The sequence below is a fragment of the Suncus etruscus genome, chromosome 3, assembly GCF_024139225.1.
Source record: "Suncus etruscus isolate mSunEtr1 chromosome 3, mSunEtr1.pri.cur, whole genome shotgun sequence".
NCBI lineage: Eukaryota > Metazoa > Chordata > Mammalia > Eulipotyphla > Soricidae > Suncus > Suncus etruscus.
Window position 1 is genome coordinate 140,018,196 of NC_064850.1, and position 26,942 is coordinate 140,045,137.

Sequence of the window (26,942 nt, forward strand, 5' to 3'; positions counted from 1 at the left end):
CCGCCCCCAATAAAACAAAATAAGAAAAATTATAAATCTTTAACTTATCTTTAAAAAAATTAAGAGTTCCCAATGTATTAGCTCTATTTTTACATGATAGCATCTGACAGGGCTGTGTAGGGACACTCCATCTGTCAGTGAGATGTGTTTCCGCTTACCTCCACCCTCTCCCATTTCCTTTATACAAAAGTCTTCATGCTCTTCTGGGAGAGTTTTGCCCTCTTTGTCTAGAGACTCTAGAGCTATTTACCATGAGGTTCTTGATCCAAAGGTGTCTAAATAAAGATACTTTCTTTCCTACCCATACTTTCTTTCCTACCAAAGGAGAGTGTGCCTTTTATGACTGAAACCCAACTAAACAAATTTTTTTTTTTTTGGTTTTTGGGCCACACCCGGAGGTGCTCAGGGGTTACTCCTGGCTGTCTGTTCAGAAATAGCTCCTGGCAGGCACGGGGGGCCATATGGGACACCGGGATTTGAACCAACCACCTTTGGTCCTGGATCAGCTGCTTGCAAGGCAAACGCCGCATCTCGCCGCTGTGCTATCTCTTCGGGCCCCCTACCCATATTCATTCTGGCTCTTGCATTAGTCCAAGAACCAGGAAAAATAGGCCTGGTATGCAGTACTGGAGTTGGAAATGTATTTATTTGACTTCTTCACCCTATTTGGTACACATTGTGACTCAAGGTAACCAACCAGTGTTCAAACCTTCTTTCATAGTTCTCTGACTGCCAGAAGTTTTGATCAGTTCTGGTCAGCTGCAGAGCTGACTAGCCTTCACTGACAAATATTATGGGAAGGAACTCAACCTTACCTGCTTCTATTCTGTACACAACTCTATAGCTTCTCTTTATAATGTATCTATATCTTATATCTATATGTAGTACATAGATAGATAGATATAATATATAATATAGCTATAAGATACAGATATATATATGGAAAACATCTTATAATTTTGGTTCCTGGTGAAAATACAGGAAACCTAACTCCTTTCTATATGTTTTTTTTTTTTTGATTGTTTGGATTTTGCTTCATCAGCTTTAGACCTAAACTTTGAAGAATTAGCTGTACTCTATCAAACAAGATCTTGAAAAATTGTGAGTAAGCTGCATATAATCACATTGTCAGCAATATAAGATTATTGAACTGATAAAGTACTCAGTACTGAAATTTTATCAACAGAAGCATTAAGTTCCATAAAAGGAACTCAAGACAAATGTTTTTACATGGCTCAGTATATCCTAAGCATGGTGGAAAAAAATCAAGTTGTTAAAGCAATTTTGGACATAATTTCTGAAACCCTTTCCTAACATTCTGATTTAGAACTGTAGTAAAGTGATAGATGGCCATTAACAGATGACCACTTGAGAGGTCTGTAGACAAATGTCACCAGGCACAGTGGGAACCCACTGTTAGTGGATGGAACAACACTTTTCAAAGCACAGATATCACTTAGTAATGGAGTTTTCATGTATTTGGTCAGCTAGTGTATGGGCTCTCTATCTCTCTGTGTCCTCTTTTCTGAGTTAATGTAATGAATAGTGAGTCCTTCCTTTGTTCTGTCACTTGTTGTGGCAACTACATGATAGATGCTATGTAAAGAAGAATGAAGTAGGGGCTGGAGAGATAGCACAGAAAGTCATACTTAAAAATTATTCCTGGTTTGGTTCTTTAGTATCACTACCAGTTGTGCTCAAGGGAACTTTTGGTGCCAAAAATCAAACTCATGGCCTCCCACAAGCAAGTGCTGTACCACTGAGCCATAACCCTGGCCCATAATATATTTTTAAAATCCATTGCATTTTATACCAAAGTCCATATTTACAGCTAAACTAAAAAATTAGATCTGGGGCTGGAGAGCTAGCATGGAGGTAGGGCGTTTGCCTCGCATGCAGAAGGATGGTGGTTCAAATCCCAGCATCCCAGATGGGTCCTTAAGCCTGTCAGGAGCGATTTCTGAGCGTAGAGTGAGGAGTAACCCCTGAGTGCTGCCGGGTGAGACCCAAAAACCAATAGAAAAAAAATAGATCTAGCACTGCTGGCCTTGAAATTCTATGAAATTTTAGCAATTCATAGAAGTAGGGGACAGCCCCCTTTAGACTGTTCCCTGAACCCCAGCTCTGAGTGGCTCCTTCTTACAATGGCTCTTTGTAGTCAGGTCAGCTCAATCATGCAGTGGCACTAGGGATAAATGGTCTGATGCTTGTCCTTGGCACATTTTAAGCCCTGAGCATCAATCATTCAGACACTTTTCTCACTGGATCCCATACTATAAAAGCTATCTGTATCCTCTGTGAGTATATGTGTGAGCAGGTTATCTCCTGGCTTTGAACTCTTGGCCAAGTGTTTGCATCAGCCTAGTGTTTGCTAGACAAATGCTTTAAGCCACTAAACCATCTTCTGAACCATGAAATAGCAAATGTAGCAATGCAGGAGGGAGCAGAGCAAGAGCCAGCATGAATGTGCACTTTGAGCTTCTAAGAAAGAGCAGACTTGACACTAGACTCAACTACATCAGTGACAAATCTTATGATAACTTAATGATAATCAAAGAAAGAGTATCAGAGGTTGAGGGCTCCTAGAGTAGGCCAACTGAACTCAGAAGATCACAGGATTAGAGATTCACCATAAGAAGAAATCACCAGTGTAATAACAAACTGAGACAAAGAACCCAAGGGCATGAAAACTACTACATGAAGTGTTCTTGGATAGCAGAATATTCACCCGGAACAACACCCTGTGGATTACTGAACAGATAATTGACATTCAAGGGGAATCAGTATGTGATATTATAAAATATATGTAGTATCTGGGGCTGGAGTGATGGCACAAGTGGTAGGTGTTTGCACGCGGCTAAGCTAAGACAGACCTCAGTTCAATCTCCCGGCGTCCCATATGGTCCCCTGAACCAGAAACAATTTCTGAGTGCATAGCCACGAGTAACCCCTGAGCATCACAGGGTGTGGTCCAAAAACCAAAACAAAGAAATATATTAGTATGTGAGAATTATGTTCACAATTACCTGTTCTATATGTGAACTGTCTGAGAAGCAAATTTAACTAGTATTGTGATACTTAGAATAAAGCACTATGAATTATAACTATATTTGGGGTAGTAATTATACAATGTGAAGGATGAAGCAAACAATTACTCCTGTTCATAATTACTGTTATGAAATATTAATTAACTAATTAATATTAAAGTGATGTGACACTTTGTGCTTAAGAGGAAATTACATCACCTATATAAGATTCATTTGGGGGCGTTGGATCACACCTGGCAGCGCTCAAGGGCCACTCCTAGCTCTATGCTCAGAAATCACTCCTGGCAGGCTTGGAGGACCGACCATATGGGATGCCAGGATTCAAACCACCATCCTTCTGCATGCAAGGCAAATGCCCTACCTTCATGCTATCTCTTTGGCTCCATATATGGGATTCTTAACAAAAATGTTTCGTTAATGTTAAATGTTTGTTAATCCTGAAGGAGCAATCAAATAAGTGGAGATTCAGAAACATCTACAGGTTACCTGTTGCCTTCAAAAAAAAGAAAGAAGGTAATAGTGCTCAGTAGAGAATGGCTTTTCTAGACAACACATGACTGACGATAGGAGACTCTGAGGTCAGTGTGTGAACTGGATTAAATCCTGAACTTCATGTATGTGCATGCCTACACACCTACACAAGTTCATGTCCAGCATGCCCTTTTAAGGACAGTTGAGTTAGAACAATTGGGGAAATTTTACATGAGTGATATGTCATAGAAACCATGCTAAATTTCTTGGGTTTAGTCATGTGAGAGATATGATTGTTTCATGTTTGTGTAGAAAATGCCCTTGTTATAGGAAATTCACTGAATTTCACGTAACACTCCCTAGTTTTGGGGGTGACATGTGATATCTGGAGCCCTGCCTGTTCTATAAATATATTGATAGAAATTTGGAAAGAGATCAAATGAAAGAGACAATGTGTTAACTGGTTAATATAGCAAGATAATGTAGATCAACATGTAGGTAATGAATTCTTTTCTTGAACCTTGAAAATGTTACTAAATAAATGTGTGCTAAATGCAAAATGTTATACATTTTGGGTTAAGTTAATTTTATCTTTTTGGTTTTTTCGTTTTGGAACCACATCTAGCTGTGCTCAGGGCTTATTCCTGGCTCTGCGCTCATGGATCACTTTTAGTGGTGCTCAGGAGACCACAGGGGTGCTAGGGAGCAAACATGGATTGGACACATGAAAGACAAGTGCCTTACCCACTCTACTATTGCTCCAGTCCCCCTTAACTTTTTAATTTTTTTTTTTTTGTAGTTTTTTTGGGTCACAGCCGGCAGTGCTCAGGGGTTTTTCCTGGCTCCAGGCTTAGAAATTGCTCCTGGCAGGCATGTGGGGGGGGGGGGGGGGCATATGGGACGCCGGGATTCGAACCGATGACCTCCTGCATGAAAGGCAAACGCCTTACCTCCATGCTATCTCTCCGGCCCCGTCTTTTTAATTTTTAATGTTAGTGAAATATTTACATGTAGAAAAGGTTTTTAAGTTAAGGTGTTATCCTCATCTCAAAATGGTAGGTAAATTTTCAGAGGATTTGGAGAATTACATGATTCTTTCCATACTGGAAACGTATGGTTTTTTCCCTACACATTGTGTCTGTTGTGTCCATTGTGTCTTCAATGCTATCTTCAGAGAGCTCCATTTTTTCACATTTTATAGAACTACTGCCCCAAAATATATTTATAATTTATAATATAGTTTATATATTTATAATTCATAATGCTTTATTCTGAGTGTCACAATATTAGTTAAATTTACTTTATACTTCTCAGACAGTCCCATATAAAATAGTTAATTGTGGACAGAATTTTCAATTGTGAAACTTGTATAAAAATACCGAATAGTAAAAATTTATACCAGCTGATAGTTTAATATAAGTTTATTTGACCACAGAGATCCTGTTTCTCAGAAACACACCATGACATTTTAATAACATGATGTATTCCTTTTCTTTTCCAGCCTAATATGTGTTTAGTACAGTCACATGTTATTTTTAATACAATCTGCTTTTCCTTGTGATGATCCACGTTCTTCACATATTTCACAAAGGAAAAATATTCTCACTATGAGATTTGGTTTATCCTTTTTTTCCACATAGAAAGAAAAGCATAAGTTGGAAGAAGAAATCATTGTGCTTAACCATTAATTTTCCTTTTCAGTTATGTAATTTTTAAGATCTATTTATTACAAAGTTAGAAATATTCTTTTGCAAATAGTAATTGGGACAGACCAGATTCAACATGGCTTACTGTTCCAACAGAAATATGGGCTATCGGTTAAACCATTTGAAACGTTGTCTAAGACATACTGGACCAAATTTATATTAACATATAAATTCACTATTTACAGTACATCTCAATTTCTTTGAAAATGTTTTCTAAATGCTGGCTGAGGTTCCATTGGAGCTGATGTTCATAGGACTAGAAAGGTGATACTTGATATTCTTGCCAGGAGAACCATCTGCTTGAGGTCTGTTCATGAGAAGGTACAGCTGAGTACCACTCCCCTCCCAGCCTGCTCACCCATGTAGTTATTGTGGAAAAAGGAATCATTTACAGGAGTGATTTTCATTCTTCTCTGACCATGGCCCACTTCTTTCCCACTGCTTTCCTGCAGTTCCCCTATTCTACCAACTGGCCCTTAGTCTTTTGCCATAGTACTCCTCCCACCACCCATGTGTTTTTGTTTTTAATCTATGGCCCCTTGAAATAAGCCCAGGGGCCGGAGATATAGCATGGAGGTAAGGCATTTGCCCTGCATGCAAAAGGTTGGTTGTTTGAATCCTGGCATCCCATATGGTCCCCTGAGCCTGCCAGGAGCAATTTCTGAGCATAGAGCCAGGAGTAACCCCTGAGCGCTGCAAGTATAACCCAAAACAAAACAAAACAAAACAAAACAAAACAAAAAAAGAGGGGCCGGGCGGTGGCGCTAAAGGTAAGGTGCCTGCCTTGCCTGCGCTAACCTTGGACGGACCACGGTTCGATCCCCCGGTGTCCCATATGGTCCCCCAAGCCAGGAGCAACTTCTGAGCACATAGCCAGGAGTAACCCCTGAGCGTTACTGGGTGTGGCCCAAAAACCAAAAAAAAAAAAAAAAAAAAAAAAAAAAAAAAAAAAAAAAAAAGAAAGGAGGGGGGAGGGGGAGGGAAGGGAAGGGAAGGGAAGGGAAGGGAAGGGAAGGGAAGGGAAAAGGAAAGAATTAAGAAGCCCATATTGTCCCCAATAGGGAAATGCTAATCTTCAGCATGATATAGTTATCACATTCAAGTTTGGCTTGCCTTTTTAATGTATTCTTTTTTACTTTGTGTGTATTGTTATTGTTACTGCTGCTATTGTAAAAGTAGAGTTGGATCACACCTCTTTCAGTGTGCCCAGAGTATATTCCTGACTTTTGAATAATCAAAGATCATTTCTGGCAGGTTTGGGGGACCATATGGGGTGCTGAGGATCAAACCCAGATTGGCTGTGTGCAAGGCAAATGCTCTACCTGCTGTGCTATCACTTTGGCTCCCTTTATGCTATTTTAAGAATTCACGTTTTTATATGTTTAATCAGATTTGCTTTTCTGATCTGCATCTGAGCTACATTGGCCTTGAAAAGTGGCTTTAAACTTCATGAGTCCCACTTTCACTGTACTCTGCCCTGCCATATTTTAACTTGGTCTTACTCTCATGCAATGGATAAGAGAGCTAGTGGTGTCACTGAAAGACCATGATACAACAAGAGCTACTGAGACAACTGCATGGTTCCAGGGACCCAACTCTCCACAAGAGAGTCTTTCTTAGCTCTTTTTGTTGGTTTGTTTTTTGATTTTGGGGGGCCACACCCAGCAGTACGGAAGGGTTACACCTGGCTCTATGCTCAGAAATCGCTCCTGGCATGCTCAGGGGACCATATGGGATGCCAGGATTTGAATCACCGTCCTGCATGCAAGGCAAATGCTCTACCTCTAGCTATCTCTCCTGCCCTCTTTCTTAGCTCTTGTATCTCTCCTGCCCTCTTTCTTAGCTCTTGTTCTAGTGCAGTGGTCGGCAAGCCGCGGCTCTTGAGCCACATGCAGCTCTTTACACTTTTTAATGCGGCTCTTCGGCTCTTCTGTATGCCGGGCGGCTGCTCCAGGAGTCAGGACTCTGCTCCTAGCCTCTGTCAATGTGCACCCTGTGTGGCTCTCAAAATAAATTTCAATAGAGGTTTTGACGAGATTTGGCTCAGTTGAAAAAAAAAAAGGTTGCCCACCACTGTAGTGTAATAGACCCATTCCTTTCCCTGCTGTGTTTCAAAACTAAAGGAATCCAATTTCTCAAATAGTTAATATCTTCTGTTTAAGAAGCCTGCATCTAGTCTGAACCTTGCCTTTTGGTCTCTCGGTGCCTAAGGATAAAAGTTGAACTCAGCATATCTGATGTCTCTGATGTTGCCACTCACACTTATCACCCAAGAGACCTTTTCAGCAGCCATTGGCAGTCAGTATTCTCTCCCCATTTAGTTTTCTACACAAAGAAATTAGGAGTCAAAATCTAAGTAAACTTGGTCATGTCCATAGCTAATTAAATTCCATTCCAGAAGAACAATACTCTATTATTTTTTACGTCTAAGATGGACCTTATGTTCCATAAACTTCTGGGATTTAAGGGCCCTGGAATCATCTGGTATAGCTTAGAGCTGGTCAGAAATCTCTGCCTGTTCTCATGGTACTTCAGTTTGTTTGAATTTTGAGCCGACCAAGAATCTGAGTCCTCTTTCAGTTATGGATAGATGGCTTAACTAGATAGCTGTCAATCTGTAAGACATTTTATAAGGAAACTTTCTAACCCTTTTCTTAACAGGGAAAGAGGTAAAATATGTATTAACAGGGAGTTTGAACCAGTTCATTGGAGTTCCACTTGAATAGCAGAATTTGAGTATATTAATCTCTAGTGTCAGCATCCATGAACATAGAAATTCATGATGCTTTTAGATTAAATGGTGGCTTTAGAAAAAAGTCAGTGTTGCTGTTATGCAGAAAAACAATCAGTTTATTTCTAAATATTAGCAATATCAAAGCATAAATTGCTTTCAAATTAGACTCCTTGCTCTCTGATGGCCATGTCAGGAAATATTCATAAGAGAACGTATCTTTATTTTGTGTGTGTGAGTTTTTGGGTCACTTTGAGCGGCGCTCAGGGATTACTCCTGTCTCTGTGCTCAGAAATCACTCCTGGCAGGCTTGAGGGGCCATATGGGATGCCAGGAATTGAATCGGGGTCTGTCCTGTGCTGGCCGCATGCAAGGTCAACGCCTTACTGCTGTGCTATCGCTCGGCCTAAGAGAAGTATCTTTATTGAATTTTTTTGTTTTGTTTTTGGGTCACACCCAGTGGCACTCGGGTTACTCCTGGCTCTGTGCTCATAAATTGCTCCTAGCAGGCACAGGGGACCATATGGGATGCCGGGATTCAAGCCGTCATCCATCCTGGATCAGCTGCTTGCAAGACAAACGCCTTACCGCTGTGCTATCTCTGGGGCTCCTCTTTATTGATTTCTAATGATCTTATATGAATCTTTCAGTTCAGTTACTCCTTTAAAAATCTTAAACACAACGGAAAACCTGGGGTTTTATCCTTTAGCTGCATGTCTCCATCTGTGGTTTAAATTTCACATATGTGGGACCAGAGCAATAACACAGTGAGTAGGGCATTTTTGTCGCATGCTGCCAACCTGGGTTTGATCCCTAGCATCCTATATGGCACTCTAACCCCTGCCAGGAATTATTCCTGAGTGCAGTCAGGAGTAACTCTGGAACACTGCCAGGTGTGGCCCTGAAACAACAGCAACAACATTTTACTTATATACTAAATCTAGCATTATATTGAAACAAACATTGTCACAGTAAACTTTCCAATGAATGTAAAAATTGGCACTATCTAGTACTGTGCTGTTATTAGAATAACAAGATTCTCTTGCTGTATAAGTGAGAAACTATCCGAACCTTTATTTCTTAAGTGATTTGCGCAGATCAGGGCAGATTTCAACTAGTGTTTTGGATGGTTTGTCATTAATGTGATAACAGTTATTTCTCCCTTCTCATTCCCTTTCTTCTTCTTTTTTTTTTTTTATTTTTCATTTCCTTTTTCCTCTTTTGATGACAAGGGATCACACACGTTGTAGCTGTGTAGGGGATCACAGGCATCAGTCAGCACTACCAGGATCACCCTTAGCTGTGTTTAGAAACTTATTCTCTCCCAGACAAACACTCTGCATCAATAGATCTCAAGTTGGGCTGGAGAGATAGCATGGAGGTAGGGCATTTGCCTTGCATGTAGAAGGACAGTGATTAGAATCCTGGCATCCCATTTGGTCCCCCTAGCCTGCCAGGAGCGATTTCTGAGCGTAGAGCCAAGAGTAACTCCTGAGCTCTGCCGGGTGTGACCAAAAACCAAAATAAATAAATAAACAAACAAATAAATAAATAAATAAATCTCGAGTTCAGAAAGCAGCCATATTTTTTTAAATTTTATTTATTGATTGATTGGTTTTTAGGCCACAACAGGTGGCACTTAGGGGTTACTCCTGACTCTGCACTCAGAAATCCCTCCTGGCAGGCTTGGGGATCATATGGGGTGCCAGGAATCGAACCAACTCCTTCCCAGGTTGGCCACATACAAGGCAAATGCCCTATCACTGTGATATCTCTCTGGCCCACAAAGCAGTCATATTGGGGTGCCATTGACTTTTTCCTTTGGGGTTTATCCCCTACAATATTCAGAAGCATCTTCTATCTTTGCTCTGGGGTCACTCCCTGTGGTCTGACCACACTGGAAACCATACAGTGCCAGGGAGCAATCCTACACCTACTACACCAAATAAGGCACTCTGCCCTTTGAGGTTTCTCTCTCTCTCTCTCTCTCTCTCTCTCTCTCTCTCTCTCTCTCTCTCTCTCTCTCTCTCTCTCTCTCTCTCTCTCTCTCTCTCTCTCTCTTTCTCCCTTCTCTCCCTCCCCCTCCCCCTCCCTCCCCTCTCTGGAGGGTGATGTGTCCCTAAAGCGATATATAATCACTTGTTAATATCACCCTTGTAAGAATTGTAACATATACCTACCTCTGCCATAAGAAGTGATCTTTGCTCCAGAGCTGAAGATACACTATTTCTATTCACACCTTCCTAGGCTTTTCATTTTTCAATGTGAGTCAGAAATGGCAAGTTTAGTTCAGACTCAGGCAGTTATAGGTTTCCTTCACTATCCAAAATTAGAAAATTGATATTAACTAGAATTATTTTCCTCCCTCCCTTCTTCCTTCCTCCTCCTTCCTTCCTCCCTTTTTTCCTTCTCACCTGGAAATTTGTTAAGAATTCCTGTACCTGGGCCCGGAGAGATAGCACAGCGGTGTTTGCCTTGCAAGCAGCCGATCCAGGACCAAAAGTGGTTGGTTCGAATCCCGGTGTCCCATATGGTCCCCCGTGCCTGCCAGGAGCTATTTCTGAGCAGACAGCCAGGAGTAACCCCTGAGCACCGCCAGGTGTGGCCCAAAAACAAAACAAAACAAAAAAAAGAATTCCTGTACCTAAATTAATGTACCAAATAATACAGAATAGGCATCACCACTGAAATATCAGGGAAATCTATGTACTCCCCAAGAGGAGTTGTGTTTTTTTTTTTTAAACTTTTGTTTTTTTTTTTAGTATTTGGGTCACACCCGGCAGCGCTCAGGGGTTACTCCTGGCTATGAACTCAGAAATTGCTCCTGACAAGCTACTGGGACCATATGGGATGCTGGATTTGAACCACTGACCTTCTGCATGCAAATGCTTTACCTCCATGCTATCTCTCCAGCCCCGAGTTGTTATTTTTTAACCCTGGTTCCAACATCTAGCCCCAGTTGCTGCTCCATATAGAATCGTGTGATTTAGTAAAGGCTGTGAATGTAAGTCCAACCACACCATGCAGTACTGTGCTTACAGAAACTAGTTTTCTTCAGAATAATCCATTGGCCATTTAAGAAATTCCAGTCAGATATCAGCAAACTGGTTATTACAAAGCTACTCAGGGCTGATCCTACCCCCAGGGTCTTAAGGCTCCAAAAGAACAAATATATCAACAAGTGCACCATGCAGAAGAAGCTTATATACATCAGAAGTATAGAGAGATCTGAGGAAAGGGTGAGAAATAGACACGGACTATGACCGGAGGCCATTTTGAGTTTTGACACCTAATATATAATTTAGATAGCACTGTAGTCATTCATTAAAAGTAAAGTAGTATATGTGCACCTATATCTCTGTGATAGAATCACAGGTGCTTTCTTTGAGGACACTCTTTCTCTTCAGAGACTCTTCAAGGTCTCTCACCCTTGATGAGGTAGGTATGAAAGCCACTGATCTGTTCCATACTCACCATTTTATAATTGAATCCATTGAATATCAGAAAAGTTAAGAGACTTCATAATCAGACATTAGGGAACAAGATGGATTTGCCACATGCCCTATTATCTGATTCCATTATTCATGATCCCAGGCTACATGTATCTTTGACCAAATCCTATTTAGAGTGTTTTTGAAACATTCTTTTTTACAGTAAGCTAAATATCAAAATTAAAAACACAACTAGCACTGGTTTTTGATTTTGGGGTTTGTTTGTGTTTTTTTTGTTTTTGGTTTTTGGGCCACACCCAGTGATGCTCAGGGGTTACTCCTAGCTTTGTGTTTAGAAATCACTCCTGGCTCAGGGAACCATTGGGATGCCAGGGATCGAACCCAGGTTTGTCCTGGGTCAGCCACGTGCAAAGCAAATGCCCTACCACTGTGCTGTCGCTCTGGCCCCACAACTAGCACTGTTTGTATGTGTATACTAATATGACACACTACTAACAATTTTTTTGTTTTGTTTTGTTTTTGGGCCACACCCAGCGGCGCTCAGAGGTTACTTTTGGCTCTGTCCTCAGAAATAGCTCCTGGCAGGTACGGGGGACCATATGCTGGGATTCGAACCACCATTGGTCCTGGGTCGGATGCTTGCAAGGCAAACACCCTACGTCTGTGCTATCTCTCCAGCCCCTACTACTTACAATTTCTGATCATGACTAGCCAGGAATTTTTGACTGCTCATGTGCATTAGTAATTACAGCATGTTTCTGAAACAAACAAACCAAAAAAACAAAACAAAAAAAAAAAAGACCACATCTGTTTGTTTTTAGTATTATATCATGAAGAATGTTTGCTATAAGGACATTCATCACTTTCTTTTTGTCTGTGAAATCATCATGTTATCCAGAGCCGAATGATGACATTTCAAGGCTGAATAAGTTCAGTGCTAGACATGCCTTTATTTTAAAATGGAAAGTAAATGAAATAATAAGGCATCTTCTAAATTAAAACAAAATTCCAGGGACTGGAACGAGAGTCAGAGTTTCTTGAACTTGCCTTGCATGTGGCCAACCCTATATATTGTTTTGGTCCTGCGATCACACCTGGTGGTGCTCAGAAGTGACCCTGGCAGGCTTGGGGGACCATATGGATGCCAGGATTAAATCTCTTTTGGCTGCCTGCAAGGCAAACATCCTACCCGCTGTGCTATCACTCTGGCCCCAACCAACCCCATTTTGATCCAGGCACTACATATGGGGTCATTCCCCACCCCCAACACTACCATGGGCCACAAAAGCATCAGTCATTGCAATTCTCAGTCTTCCTAGAGCTTCTGCTTCTAGTAGGCTACCTGAATGCACAGCAGGGTCTCATGCCTAAGTTTACTCCAAAGGTAATGAGGATACCCTTATCCTCTGGGATTTATGCTCTTCAGCTCTGAGATCTGGAAGTCCTCCCACCCCTACCCCAGATGTAGGCAAAGTTCCAGGGCCCTAGTATTCTTCTGCTTGCTGATTCCTTCGTGTTTGCCTATAATTTGATTGCATAATTAACTTCCTACTCGATTTCTCTTCCAGACTATATATATTCCAGAGAGCAAAATTACAGTTCCATCTGCTTGTCAAGGTCTCTAGAACAATATTTGGAACACAGCTGAATGTAGTCAGGGTGAAGAATAAATGTAGGGATAGTTCATTCTTTCTTTTGTCCCTAAATGCTAATTTACTTGACTCAATTTATTCAGTGGGCGTGCCCTCTGACACTAGTTTTGTTTACTGGATAGATTGCTGGAAACCATTTGTGTTCATGCATTTTTGTTCATGCCACAAGAATCATTGCACACAGGTTTTTGTTAAATATATTGTTGAACCTTCCTTTTCTTACCTGTTTCTTATATTTAGATATTTTATCTTAGAGTTTTTTTGGCCACACCTAACAGTACTCAGGATTTACTCTTGACTCTACCCTCAGGGATTACTCCTGATGGGCTCATGGGTCTATATAAAATGCCAGGGATTAAATAAACCCTAGTCAGCAGCATGCAAGGCAAAACACCTTACCTATGTACTGCCATTCTGGCCTTTGTTTTTACCACTTTTTTTGGTTATTTTTGTTTTTACCACTTTTAATTAGTAATGCACAAACATTGCTAAACTGGTTATGCGTATACTTTTTGTTTTATGAAATTAGACACTTTCATCTGTTGCCAACTCGTTAATGATGTAATCTCAAAATCCTAGATATGTAAAGAGGGTACTTAGAAAAACTTAATTCAAGTGTGTAAATCATGGAAGTTGCTGAGGAAGTAATCAACTTTGATTGAATATGCCAGTTGCTCTCATAAATGAAACTCTGGTAATAATAATCACTCCTCATGCACTCCAACTTTCCCAGATGCTTTTTATTCTTCTCTGAACCTCATAACAATACCATGAAGTGGGACTGAAAACTTTTGAGAGTGACAAGAGAACTTTGGAAAGATTAATGGAAGTTTGAAAAATTAGGGTGCTTTTTCAAAACAAACAAACAAAAACCCCAAAAATATACTGAGGTAGCAAAGGGCAAAACTGAAGTTCCTTGTGTACAAGACAAATAACAAGAGGTGTTACCATGATCTCCTTCTGTGTCTTTTAAGCATTCTGCTAGATGTAAAGATGAAAAATCATTCACATGATGAAAATTGCAATATATGGTTTTGAAAGGATTAAGTACATAGTAAAACTAATACTTTATATTAGAGCTTAATAAAAGGGTACAATTTAGAAAATCAGGGCAAAGGAGATAGGTAGGAACATTGTCTGATGAGCAAAGTTTTTGTAAACTCATGCATTATGGTTGTGGTTATTTTACAAGGCTTTACTCAAGAATAATTATAGTTTAAGCAAATATTGCTGCTTTCCATGAAATCTTGATCCTGAGTAAAGAACTGAGGTTGACCTTCAAATATCCTACTGTTTTGACTTATAGAAATTTTATAAAACTTCATATGTAATTCACATATCACTTTCTCCTAGCTTCCCCTAACATTAATAACCACATACATAGCTTCAGTGTAGTTCTCAAAACCAGAAAATTAATTTTATGATAGCTTTTTTATTTCACACATGTGATTAATCAAAGCCACACCAATAATTAACTGCATTTATGCCAATAACAACAAGAGTATGGTCTTTAAAAAACTAATAAATTTGGGCCGGAGAGATAGCATGGAGGTAAGGCATTTGCCTTGCATGCAGAAGGACAGTGGTTCAAATCCCAGCATCCCATATGGTCCCCAAGCCTGCCAGGAGTGATATCTGAGTTTAGAGCCAGGAATAACCCCTGGGCGCTGCCCAGTGGGACCCAAAAACCAAAAAAAAAAAAAAAAAAAATTTAATAAATGAAGGCCAGAGAGATAACACACTGGTACGGCATTTGCCTTGCACGAAGCCGATCCAGGACCAATGTTGTTTCAAATCCCAGCATCCTAAATGGTCCCCTGTGCCTGTCAGGAGCAATTTTCGAGTGAAGAGCCAGGAGTAACCCCTGAGCACCACCAGTTGTGACCCAAAAACAAAACAAAAAGAATAAAACAAAAAAAATACCCTAATAAATTATTTTAATAGTAAAATTATAAATAGGACACCATCCATATATACTACATATTTGGCTGGTCCGATGGCAATGGTTTATCAGAACTTATTAACGTTAGTATCACAAAAGTTGGTATATTACTCCCCCCACTGCTCAATTTGACTGGCTTAAAAGAAAAAAAGTACTACATATTTTCTGTCTTGATCTTGAATCATAATATACATAATTTTATTTTTTATTTATTTTTTTTTAATTTTTTTTTTGGTTTTTGGGCCACACCTGGTGATGCTCAGGGATTACTCCTGGCTATGCGCTCAGAAGTCGCTCCTGGCTTGGGGGACCATATGGGACACCGGGGGATCAAACCGCGGTCCATCCAAGGCTAGCGCAGGCAAGGCAGGCACCTTACCTCTAGCGCCACCGCCCGGCCCCAATATACATAATTTTAAAAGGAATTATTTATAACTGAGGTATATTACAAAGGCCTCACTGTTCTACATTTTCCTACCAGTGGTGTGCACCAGTTCTGTTTGTAGGAAGAAATATTTGCAATAAGATTACTTCTTTCTAAGGCCAGAGTGTTAGCACAGCAGGTAAGTTGTTTGTCTTGTACTCGGCCAACCTGGGTTTAATCTTCCATATCCTATATGGTTCCCGAACCGGCCAGGATTGATTTCTGAGTGCAGATCCAGAAGTAAACCCTGAGCGCTACCTGGTGTGCCCCCACCAAAAGAGATTACTTATTTCTAATTATGAAACTGAAGCTGTTATATCTAAAATTGCTGAAAGACGCCTTGTAGATGCTTTTGTTGTTTATTTATGGATTGGTCAACCAACTTGAATGTTATGATAATAGTGAGTATTACATGAGCAATATATCTTACAGATAATAAATGCTACTGCAGCAAATACATGAATAGGTTTTATAAACAATAGGATAACTTGGAATTACTTGATCTTTTGTGGCTTAAGAACAATACTTGAGTATGATCTTATGCATGAAAATGCATAGGGTGAAATTTCTCTTGTTGCAATATAATTGTTTTCAAGATGAAGATGTTCTAGGGTTGAATCGCTGTCCTCTTCATCATTGCAAATCTGTTGTGGGAGAATATTCCTAAGGAAAAATAGACATTCAGTAATAGTAATCCTTCATAATTTAGCATTTAAATTTTGCATTTGTTTTAAAAAGTTCTTTTATTCTTAAAAGTTGTTTTGTTTTTTGTTTGTTTGTTTTTGGGGTCACACTCGGCAGTGCTCAGGGGTCACTCCTGGCTATAAACTCAGAAATTGTTCCTGGCAGTTTGATCCCCCGGCATCCCATATGGTCCCTCAAGCCAGGAGCAACTTCTGAGCACATAGCCATGAGTTATCCCTGAGCGTTACCGGGTATGGTCCAAAAACCAAATAAAAAAAAAGATTTGTATATACAGACACACACAGACACACAACAAAACAAAATCCACAAGACACCAAAAGCTCATTTTAGTTTTTTAGGGGAAAACGGACTGTATGAAAGAGTAACCACAGTAGGGAATTAGCAAAATTGCACATACGTTTTTCCCTTTCTACCTAGAGATCCTATTTAGAGGATTCTGTGAATAATAATAATAAATCTGAAAACATAAAAATGATATTTGAACACCTTTAGCACATGTAATTTATTGTAGTAGAATAAAAGGAAATAATAAAAAAATTATTAGTAAGTAATTGACTGAATATATTCCCCAAAAAATGAACCTCTATTTATTATTAAAGGTATGAGGAAATTATATACAGATTAGGAGTGCTGATATATTTAATTATATTGATAAAAATAATTAATATTGTAGGTTTTTCAGTATTAAGTAAAACGAGCTTAAAACAAAAAGAAAAACTCAAGCACTACATTTGAATCAGGGCTGTGGAGTTGGAGTCGGAGTTGAGGAGTCGAGTCAGAGTCAGAGCATTTATCTCCCGACTCCACAGCCTTGATGCAAAGGGACATGGAGGGAGAAGCAAGGCTGTGGACTCAGAGTCGAAGTCAGAGTCTGAGTAGAGGAGTTGGAGTCGGAGTCGGAAGTACAAAAAACTGAGGAGTTGGAGTAGGAGCAGCCCTGATTTGAATTGAGAAAATCAGTATGAACTCATACTTTTTTTTTTTTTTACAAAGTACATATTTCTTGGCAGATATTACTCTTCAAAACACTGAGGACACATTTGCAAAGAACATGTCTGGGTCCAGATTGGAATCTGTAAACACTGTTTCTTACTGAAGGGAAAATCATCATCAGAGACCTGCCCAAGGACAGGATTGCTGCAAGGGCTGCCTTGAGCCAAAGACAGTGTCAGAACAGTAATTGCAATTGATTGAAACAATAGTGAAAATTTAAAACCATACATTCATATTGCTTCTCAAGAGAAAGGGAGAATGCCAAAAAAAAATAATAAAGCCAAAGTATTTAGGTGCCAGCTTTCTTTTTCCAGAGACAGCCATTAGGAATAATTTAATATACCCTACTATTTCTGGTTTATGTATAGTATATCATTTTTCCAGTTTTATTAAGATATACTTGACATATAACATTTAGTGGTTTAAATTATATAGAAAGATTATCAGTATATTTCCAAATGATCTCATTTTTAATAAGTTCAGTTCAGAAGTTATGTACTGAACATAGAAGGTTTACTACAAATCTATAAAACTAACTTCTTAAAAAAGTTTATACAGTTGGGGCCGGAGGCATAGCATGGAGGTAAGGCATTTATTTGCCTTGCATGCAGAAGGGCAGTGTTTCGAATCCCGGCATCCCATATGGTTCCTTGAGCCTGCCAGGAGTGATTTATGAGCATAGAGCCAGGAATAACCCGAGCGCCACCCGGGGTGACCCAAAAACAAAACAAAACAAAAAATAGGGTTACAATAGTGGTCCAACTTATAATAGTGTTCCAAGTTACTGCACACATAGGGACCGGAGAGATAGTATGGTGAGTAGGTTTTTTGCCTTGCAGGACAATTGACAGGACCTAATTCCTGAATACAGAAACAGAGGTAACCCCTGAGCATTGTTGGATGTAGCACGATAACAAACCAAAGTTACTGCACATGACCCTCCCTCATCTACCCCTATGTCACCTCCAATTCAATATGTCTCCCTATCTCTTCCTGCATTGTCCACCGCCACTCACAACTTTTGGGCCATACCTAGCTGTATTCAGAAGTTAATCTTGACTCTCTACACTCAGGAATCACTCCTGGCAGGCTCGGAGGGACCATGTGGTGTCCAAACCTGGGAGAGCTACATGGAAAGCATATGCACTGTTCACTGTATTAAGGATTTGGTGCATATTATTCCCTCCTATAGCACCACCATATGCTTCAGATCCTCCAACTATATTGCTGTGTTACTTCCAATATACCTCTTTCTTCCCCTTCCCCTTCCCCTTCCCCTTGTCCCCAAATCTGGCACTCTCATGTCTGTATTTCAGTATTCAAGTAAAACTAGCATCTTACTTGATTCTAAATGTGGCAGAAAGAACTGATGAGCAATTTTCCTGCCTTTCAGAATAACAATGTTGCCTCATTGATAATTAACAAAAGTGTGGGGGAGATCACTTTAAAAAAATTTTTTTTTACTTTTTTTTTTAATTTATTTAAAGAAAATGCACTACATAGTTGACATAACTGATAAATAAAACATTTGTTTTAGGAAGACCAAAAGCAACATGATTTAGAAAAAAAATTGAAAGAAAAATTAAAGAGATGGAAGAGAAATGAAAGAATATTTTTGAAAATTATTGAATCACAATCAATTCATTAAAGCAAGTTTAGTTTTTTTTGTTGTTGTTTTTTTTTTTTGTTTTTTTTTTGGTTTTTGGGTCTCACCCGGCAGTGCTCAGGAGTTACTCCTGGCTCCATGCTCAGAAGTCACTCCTGGCAAGCACGGGGGACCATATGGGACGCCGGGATTCGAACCGATGACCTTTTGCATGAGAGGCAAACGCCTTACCTCCATGTTATCTCTCCGGCCCCTAGGTTTTTTGTTTTGTTTTGTTTTTTTAATAAAAAAGAATAAGAGTTAAAAAATACAGTAATGGGGCCTGGAGAGATAGCACAGCGGCGTTTGCCTTGCAAGCTGCCGATCCAGGACCAAAGGTGGTGGTTTGAATCCCGGTGTCCCATATGGTCCCCCGTGCCTGCCAGGAGCTATTTCTGAGCAGACAGCCAGGAGTTTAATCCCTGAGCACCACCGAGTGTGGCCCAAAAACAAAACAAAAAAATACAGTAATAACAGTGTGAGAGTGGCAATTGTTGTTTGCATAGGCCCAGCAAAATATTGGGAAAATGAATTAATAAAAAGGCCTTGGGCTAAATAAAAAGTTTTCTTGCATAAGACTGTCTCTGTAACAATGTGAATGAATCAGGAAAGTAGAAAGCCTGTCTAGAGTACAGGTCTGGGTGGGGTGGGGAGGAAGGAGATTTGGGACATTGATGATGGGAATGTTGCACTGGTGAAGGGGGGTGTTCTTTACATGACTGAAGCCCAACTACAACTGTATTTGTAATCAAGATGTTTAAATAAAGATATTAATTTAAAAAAGAATTTAGACCAAAATATTGTTTTGGTTATTATGTGACTTGAGAATCTTGAAAAATTACTCCCAGTCACTTTTAACCTGGCTGATGTCACCCGGTTAAGTAAAATAATTGGGAGTAAATGATTATATTTGCATTTGACTTTTTTTTTTTTTTTTTGTGGTTTTTGGGTCACACCCGGCAGTGCTCAGGGATTATTCCTGGCTCCAGGCTCAGAAATTGTTCCTGGCAGGCACGGGGGACCATATGGGACGCCGGGATTCGAACCGATGACCTCCTGCATGAAAGGCAAACGCCTTACCTCCATGCTATCTCTCCGGCCCCTGCATTTGACATTTTTAAGGTGTAAAAAAAGCAATGTTTGTAATAGTGATATAAGAGGGCTGATATTGGGGCCAGTTAAACTAATGAATTTAAAGTATCTCATAAATTAAAGTATAAAGAATGTCCACTTGAAAAAAAGGCGGGGGGGAACTGACTCTGGGTTCCAACCCTGGTTGTCCAACTCCTGAGTCATTCTCTGTGGTCCTGGTGAAATTTTTTCATACATTAGCTGTTGTTGGTGTCAGGTTTCTGTAGTTAAAGATTCTGGTTTCTGTGCATTTCCTTCATCGAAGTCAGGATGATGTGGAGCATCCTCTGGTTTCACCTCACCATTAGATGTGAAGTGTCTTATGCAAGCAGGTTGTTGCTATTGCTGAGTCATCTGAGTGTTAAGAGAACACTCTTTGGAGTAAGTCATTGCCAGGGTAGTGGTAGGGTCTTCCCTGGTAGAGGTTTGCTTCCTGGTGATGTTGTAGACAATTGTGGTTGTTTCTATAAACGGTCAATAGTTCAGGGTTGTACGGGCAATGCCTGTACACCTTCTGAGGTCTGAACCAGGTCATTATGCCAATGTTCAGGGTATAAGGCCCAACTGCATTACAAAATTTGTGTTCCTATCTCTATTAGATAAGAACTTGTTTGCATATGTAATATCCCATTTTAATGCACCTATGCAAAAGAGGAACAATGCTACAAGTTATTATTGGTGCCTCTGAAGGCCAAGGGAACAAGTCCAACAATCCCCTTAACTTGAGTCTGATATGAATTCTAAAGTGAAAGACTCTTCTACCAGAATTTCTTATTGAACATATCACAAAAACAAAAAAACAGTGGGCAAAATTGTCACTGTATAAGGGGACATTCAATAAGAGTTATAGCAGTTAAGGGAATACATCTAAGATATTCAAAGGATATATGTGTGTGTGTGTGTGTATATATATATATATATATGTGTGTGTATATATATGTCCCTTTCATGTCATTAGAAACAGTCAGGGGAGGGTGTTGAATTCAGGACACCTCTTTGGTCTGTGATTTGGCCTACTGGAGTCTACAAAATGGCTCCCAGAAGTCCCATCGGGAAATGTCTTTGAGTGGGGACTAATCAGAAACCTAGTGTGGTAGAAACCGCAGTTACACAGTGAAGGTAGGTAGAGGACAGTAGGCCACTGAAAATAGATAAATAGGAACAGAGTACTGGTTTCTTCTCAGCCTGAAAGTCTAATTTTTGACTTTGATAGCTGTTTGGCAGCTGGCTTGAGTGGGGATAAAGATATGCTTCGTGGGGAGCCAAGAACTGAGGATAAAAATGGTTAAATGTAGGGTAGAGGGAGTAAAGGATTAAAAATGAGCTTCTGGGTGGTAGCCAAGGGGGGAAGGAAAGTATACAACATAGACATTCTGTATATGACAAACAGATTAAACCCAATGATATCGTAATTAATTGTCTACTTTCCGCCCCCACTTTCCTATACTGGTAGGAAGGAAAGTTGCCTGAGACTTTCCAAAGCCAAGCCCCTCTTGTGTTCTGTGGGGGTTGGGAAAGTCTGGGGTCCCCTTTAACTCCTCCCCTGCACCCACGTCACTGGCCCCCATAGCCCTGGAGTCCAGGAAAAAGGAGATGGAAGGCTCTTGGGTGGCCCAAGCCCCGCATTTTCCCTAGGCTTGGTAGAAAGGCGTTTGGCATGGAGGCCTGCCATTTCCCATGCTGGCAAAAGTTCCCAGTTCCCAGAAAGGAAAGAGATCCTTCAAGAGCTTGGAAATTTAGCAATTTAGCAAGAGCCTGGAAGTTCACCACCCCCACCCAGACCCTCCCTCTTGAGCATCCTGTAAAGACTAGAACTTATAATATTATACATGAAGAAAAAGATGCACTTACCTTGAAATTTCATCTGCTCATGTATCTAGACCCTGAGTTTTATGTTCTAGCATCTATTTTTTAAATGTTTTATAATAGCAATTTGCCAACATATTTACAAATAATTTAGAAACTATAGTGTGGGCCAGAGAGAGGAAACTTGATGGATTAAACCCATGCTTTGCATACAAGAGGCCTGAGTTTGTCCTCACCATTGTATGATTTCCTGAGCAACACAAAGGGCTGACTCTGATTACTGTACTACAGTGCTTCTCAATTATTTTCTGTCATGCCCCCCTAGGACGAAGAAAACAATTTTCGTGCCCTCCCACGCGACTGTAAATAGTACCTTTATTTAAAAAAAACTTTAACCTGCAAAACAAAAATATATAAAATAATTTGAGCTGATGTTTTAATCAGAGGTGATGTCTGGATTAATGGCTACAATGAGCACGTTTCGCAATGCATAGCTTTTCATAGTGAGGTTTGAAGCAGGACACAGCAACTCTCAGCTCCAGAGACATACAGAGACATAAACACGGGGCTTAGTTTGTTATGACAGTGTTTGCTGAGGTCAAACGTGCCCCCCCTTTTTTTGCCTTTGGTTTTTGATCACACCCAGCAGTGTTCAAGAGTTACTCCTGGCTCCACCTCAGAAATCGCTACTGGCAGGCTCGGGAACCATATGGGATGCCAGGATTCGAACCAGTGACCTTCTGCATGAAAAGCAAATGCCTTACTTCCATGCTATCTCTCCGGCCCCCAAACGTGCCCCCCCTTTACAGAGCCCACTATTTGAGAAGCCCTGCTGTACTAGTAGTTTCTGAGCATCACTGGTGTGGCCTCCAAACCTGAGGTAGATTAATTGATAATAATGTAATTACTCCCTAAATACCTGTTATCTTTGATATTTATTAACACTTGCCAATCTTGCCATCTCTCACCACTTGTTTTTGGCTTCACCATAGTGTTCAGGTGGTCCAGAAGCCCAACTGGTAATTCTCAGCTTACCAGATCATTGGCTCATTGGTTTTACGCAAGGGTTCAGGGATTTCCAGGGCACTCTAGCAATGTTTAGGGACTCTAGGGCTACAACCAACATGTTCAGTTGACTTTATGGTCCTGGGAATCAAACCTGGCATGCGTTTTAACCACTATAAAACCCAGCCTCACCACTTTTTTTTCCATAAAGCAAATACCAGATATTGGATCCTAGTTATTTAGTGACCTGTTTTGCCAACCACAACAATTTAAATTAATACTTGAAAAAAAGGAGAATTTACCGTATCTTGTTGTTGTTCAACCTCAGGAAATGTAGTGCTTTCATTTCTTGGATCCCACTTGGTATAGATTTTAAGTGATTGTGGTCCAGAAATAGTTCTCTCAGAGAATGGTATGCCCCATAGAATGAGACCTGGTCCAAGCCATCATCAGCAAGCTTGTTAAATGACAGGTACAGATATTCCAGGCCTGGCTCCATGTGGCCCAACACAAAGCCAGGGATACGCTCTATCTGATTTCCAATGAGCACAAGATGTAGCAGTGACTTGGGTAGATAAGAGGGGACATGGTAGAGCTTATTGTAGGACATATCAATTGATTCTAGGTTTCTGTAACAAAGAAAGAAAATCAAGACAGTGACCATAAACCTACAGGCTTTCTTGCCAGTATTCATGTGACCATGAGCTGAGATGATCTGACAGGCTCTTAACATCCTTCACATCCCCATTTCCATGCCATGTCTAATGCCAACAAAAAGAAGAGATGGTTGAAATTATTTAAATTGGTGCATATACTTACTCCTGATTTATCCAGGCTAATGGAGCAATTCTATTTTCCTCAATTTTATTATAACGTAGTACAATGACATTGATCTTCCTAGTGTGATTGAAACAAATTTCAGTTATTTCCTCAATCTGATTATTTTCCAGGTATAATTCCTATAATTAAGAGAAAAGAATTTGCTTTGTATTAGCCAATAAACATTCAGGTTCACAGTAAAATAGTATGTTAGGCTGTGTTCAGTGGTATTATCTATTGTATGTTTCACTAGTCTTTCAGTGAGTGCTGTTTTTGGAGGGTTGTTCTTTTTTTTGTTTTGTTTTTATTTTTTTGTTTTGCTTTGGGACACATCCAGCGGCTCTCAGGGGAAACTCCTGGCTCTTCGCTCAGAAGTTGCTCTGGCAGCTTCAAGGGATGAAATGGGATGGTGGTATTCAAACCAAGGATGGTTCTGGGTTGGCCACTTGCAAGGCAAATGCCCTATCGCTATGCTATCACTCTGGCCCCTGTTTTTATTTTTTGTTATTTGTTGTTGTTGCTGTTGAGATAAAAGAAACTGCCTCTAACAGTATACAAGGCTCACTGTTGGCTCTGTGCTCAGGGATCAGTTCTGGTGTGTATGGTGGGGGGGGGGGGGGAACCAAATAGTATTGAGGAACAAAGTGGGACCAGCTGTATGCCAAGCAAATATCTTTTTTTTTTTTTTTTTTTTTTTTTTTTTTTTTTTTTTTTTTTTTGGTTTTTTGCTCAGGGGTTACTCCTGGCTATGCGCTCAGAAGTTGCTCCTGGCTTGGGGGGACCATGGGACACCGGGGGATCGAACCGCGGTCCATCCAAGGATAGCGCAGGCAAGGCAGGCACCTTACCTTTAGCGCCACCGCCCGGCCCCTTCAAGCAAATATCTTAACCCCTTTATTATCTGTCTAGCCCTGAAGTGTATTTTTTTTTGTTTTCAACTTTTCTAATTATTAAAGTAAAATTTACAATCTATCATAGTTATGATTGTCTTATTTTTTTTCTTTTTTGGTTTTTGGGCAACCAACAGGATTTAGACATCACTTTTAACAAAGCTCAGGGGTCCATATGGAGTGCTGAGAATCAAATACTACTTGCAGCCATGTACAAGGCAAGCACTCTGCCCAATGTACTATTGCTCTGGCCCCAAAACATACTGAATTTGGTTTTTTTTTTTTAGTTTTGGGTCATACCCAGCGGCACTCAGGAGTTACTCCTGGCTCTGTACTCAGAAATCATTTCTGGCAGATTCAGGGAACCATATGGGATTTGAACCACCACCATAAATCCTTTCCAATGTACTGAGCGTGCTCACAGAATTATCTTATATGGGGTTTCAGAACTAGAAAAGAGCAGTGGAGAGACGAAGAAGCATGCCACGACCAATATCCATCTCTTCATCAGTGTGCATTTCCCGCCACCAAAGTTCCTATTTCCCTCCTGCCTACATCCCTGCCTGTCTCTATGGCAGACATACTTCTCTCTCTCTCTTTTTCCCTCTTCCTCTCTTTCCCTCTTCCTGTCTTTCTTTCTTTCATTCTTTCTTTTATTCTTTCTTTTCTTTTCTTTTCTTTCTATCTCTGTCTCTCTTTTTCTTAATTATTTTCCTTTTATATCTGTGATTTTTGTTTTTATTTTATTTTTTTGTTTTGGGGCCACATCTGGCAGCCCTGTGCTCAAAAATCACTCCTAGCAGACTTGGGGCACCATATGGGATGCCAGGGATTAAACCCAGGTTCGTCCCGGATTGGCCACATGCAAGACAAATACCTTACCTACTATGCTATCACTCCACACACACACACACACACACACACACACACACACACACACACACACACACATACACACACCCCAACCTGTGTTCTTAATGAAGCTGGAGTACTGAACTCAGTAGCAAAGAAAGCTGGTAGAATATTCCTCTGATTAAATGTGTTTCTTGCTACAGCAAGGGAGAACTCACAGCCAGGGAGAGACAGAATAGCACTTAGGCTCATGTTGTGTATGTAAATATTTTAGGGGATTATTATGTTACTGACCCTACCCTGATCCGTGATTGTGCCCTACCCTAGGGTGTGACCTGGCATTCTGCCCCCACCCTAGGGTGGTACCTGATTCTGCTTCCACCATTGGGTGGTATCTGATCTCACCATTGGGTGGTACCTGATTCTGGGGGATAAAAACAAGGGTCTGTGGAAGGCGAAGGGCTTTTTGCTGGAACTTATGCTGAATCTTTGCACTTCAGTCTTGTCCACTGAATAAAGCTAGTATTTCCACAAGCCTGACTGTCTGCGAGCTGTTTACCCACTATTTCACCTCAGAACCGTCAGCTAGACAGGGTGGCAGACGCATGCTCCGAGCTGGAGGGGAAAGACCTAATCTTCCATCCCTCCATCAGTCAATCTCTTCAGGGGCTGACTTGCAGCAGGCCCAGAATCCAGGGGACTTGGATAGGAACTAGTTAGAACTGACAAGATACGAAATCCTGGAGCCCCAGTAATAGGACAACAGGTAAGGCATTTGCCTTACATGTAGCCAACGTAAATTTGATTCCCAGCAATGCATGTGTCATCCCCCTATCAGAAGTGATCCTCAACAGAATATGAATAGATCCTGAACAGTAAATACTGAGCACCTCCAGATGTGACCTCTCAAACCCCAAAAAAGACAAAATATGAGAATTCCTGTGAGTTTCTGTCCAAGCATGCTTGACCCTATTAGTCCATATGGATAGTTAAGTGATTGCCACAGCTCCAGTTTGGGACATTTTAAACTGTAGTGCAAGTTAGAATGTTTTGTAAAAGTTATGCCTTCTTTTAAAATCCTCAGCAGGATCAATGCTTTGTGAAGAGTCTCTATGAGTAATTATTGGTTTGGCTTATAATTTTGTGTTCTTTTTGTTTTGTTGTTTTTGGGTCATACTCAGCAGCACTCAGGAGTTACTCCTGGCTCTACGCTCAGAAATCGCTCCTGTCAGGCTTGAGGGACCATATGGGATGCTGGGATTTGAACCACCGTCCTTCTGCATGCAAGGCAAACACCCTACCTTCATGCTATCTCTCTGGCCCCATAATTTTGTGTTCTTGGGGGAAAAAGAGTTTTATATGCAATACCAAAATAACTCAGTTTAATATATTGCATTGTAATTTTTTTAAATGCATTGTTTTGCTGTGATGTGCTGTCTTTTATTGGGGGGCATGTCACCCGGCAGTGCTCAGAGGTTACTCCTGGCTCTGTGCTCAGAAATCACACCTGGTAGGCTTGGGGGACTGTATGGGACACTGGGGATCGAACCCGAGTCTGTCCTGGGTCGTCTGTATGCAAGGCAAATGCCCTAAACTGAGTAGATGGCTCAGAGGACTAGAGTATAGGCTTTGCTTAAGGGAGGCGCAGCTTTCATCCTTGGTACCACATTT

At 40.5% G+C, this 26,942-nt stretch overlaps 2 protein-coding genes across 2 annotated transcripts in view; one reads left to right on the forward strand and one right to left on the reverse strand.

Moving 5' to 3' along the window:
* CENPP (centromere protein P) overlaps positions 1–26,942 on the forward strand; it is a 250,947-nt gene that overhangs the window by 144,294 nt on the left and 79,711 nt on the right. The gene's annotated exons all lie outside the window — the stretch shown is intronic.
* ECM2 (extracellular matrix protein 2) overlaps positions 15,766–26,942 on the reverse strand; it is a 51,066-nt gene continuing 39,889 nt past the window's right edge. Inside the window, exons 8-10 of the mRNA XM_049770050.1 lie at positions 23,530–23,669; positions 23,013–23,339; positions 15,766–16,088 (exon numbers count right to left, since the gene is read on the reverse strand). Of these exons, the coding sequence (XP_049626007.1) occupies positions 15,920–16,088; positions 23,013–23,339; positions 23,530–23,669 (636 nt within the window). The 3' untranslated portion in view covers positions 15,766–15,919. The remainder of the gene's footprint in view (positions 16,089–23,012; positions 23,340–23,529; positions 23,670–26,942) is intronic.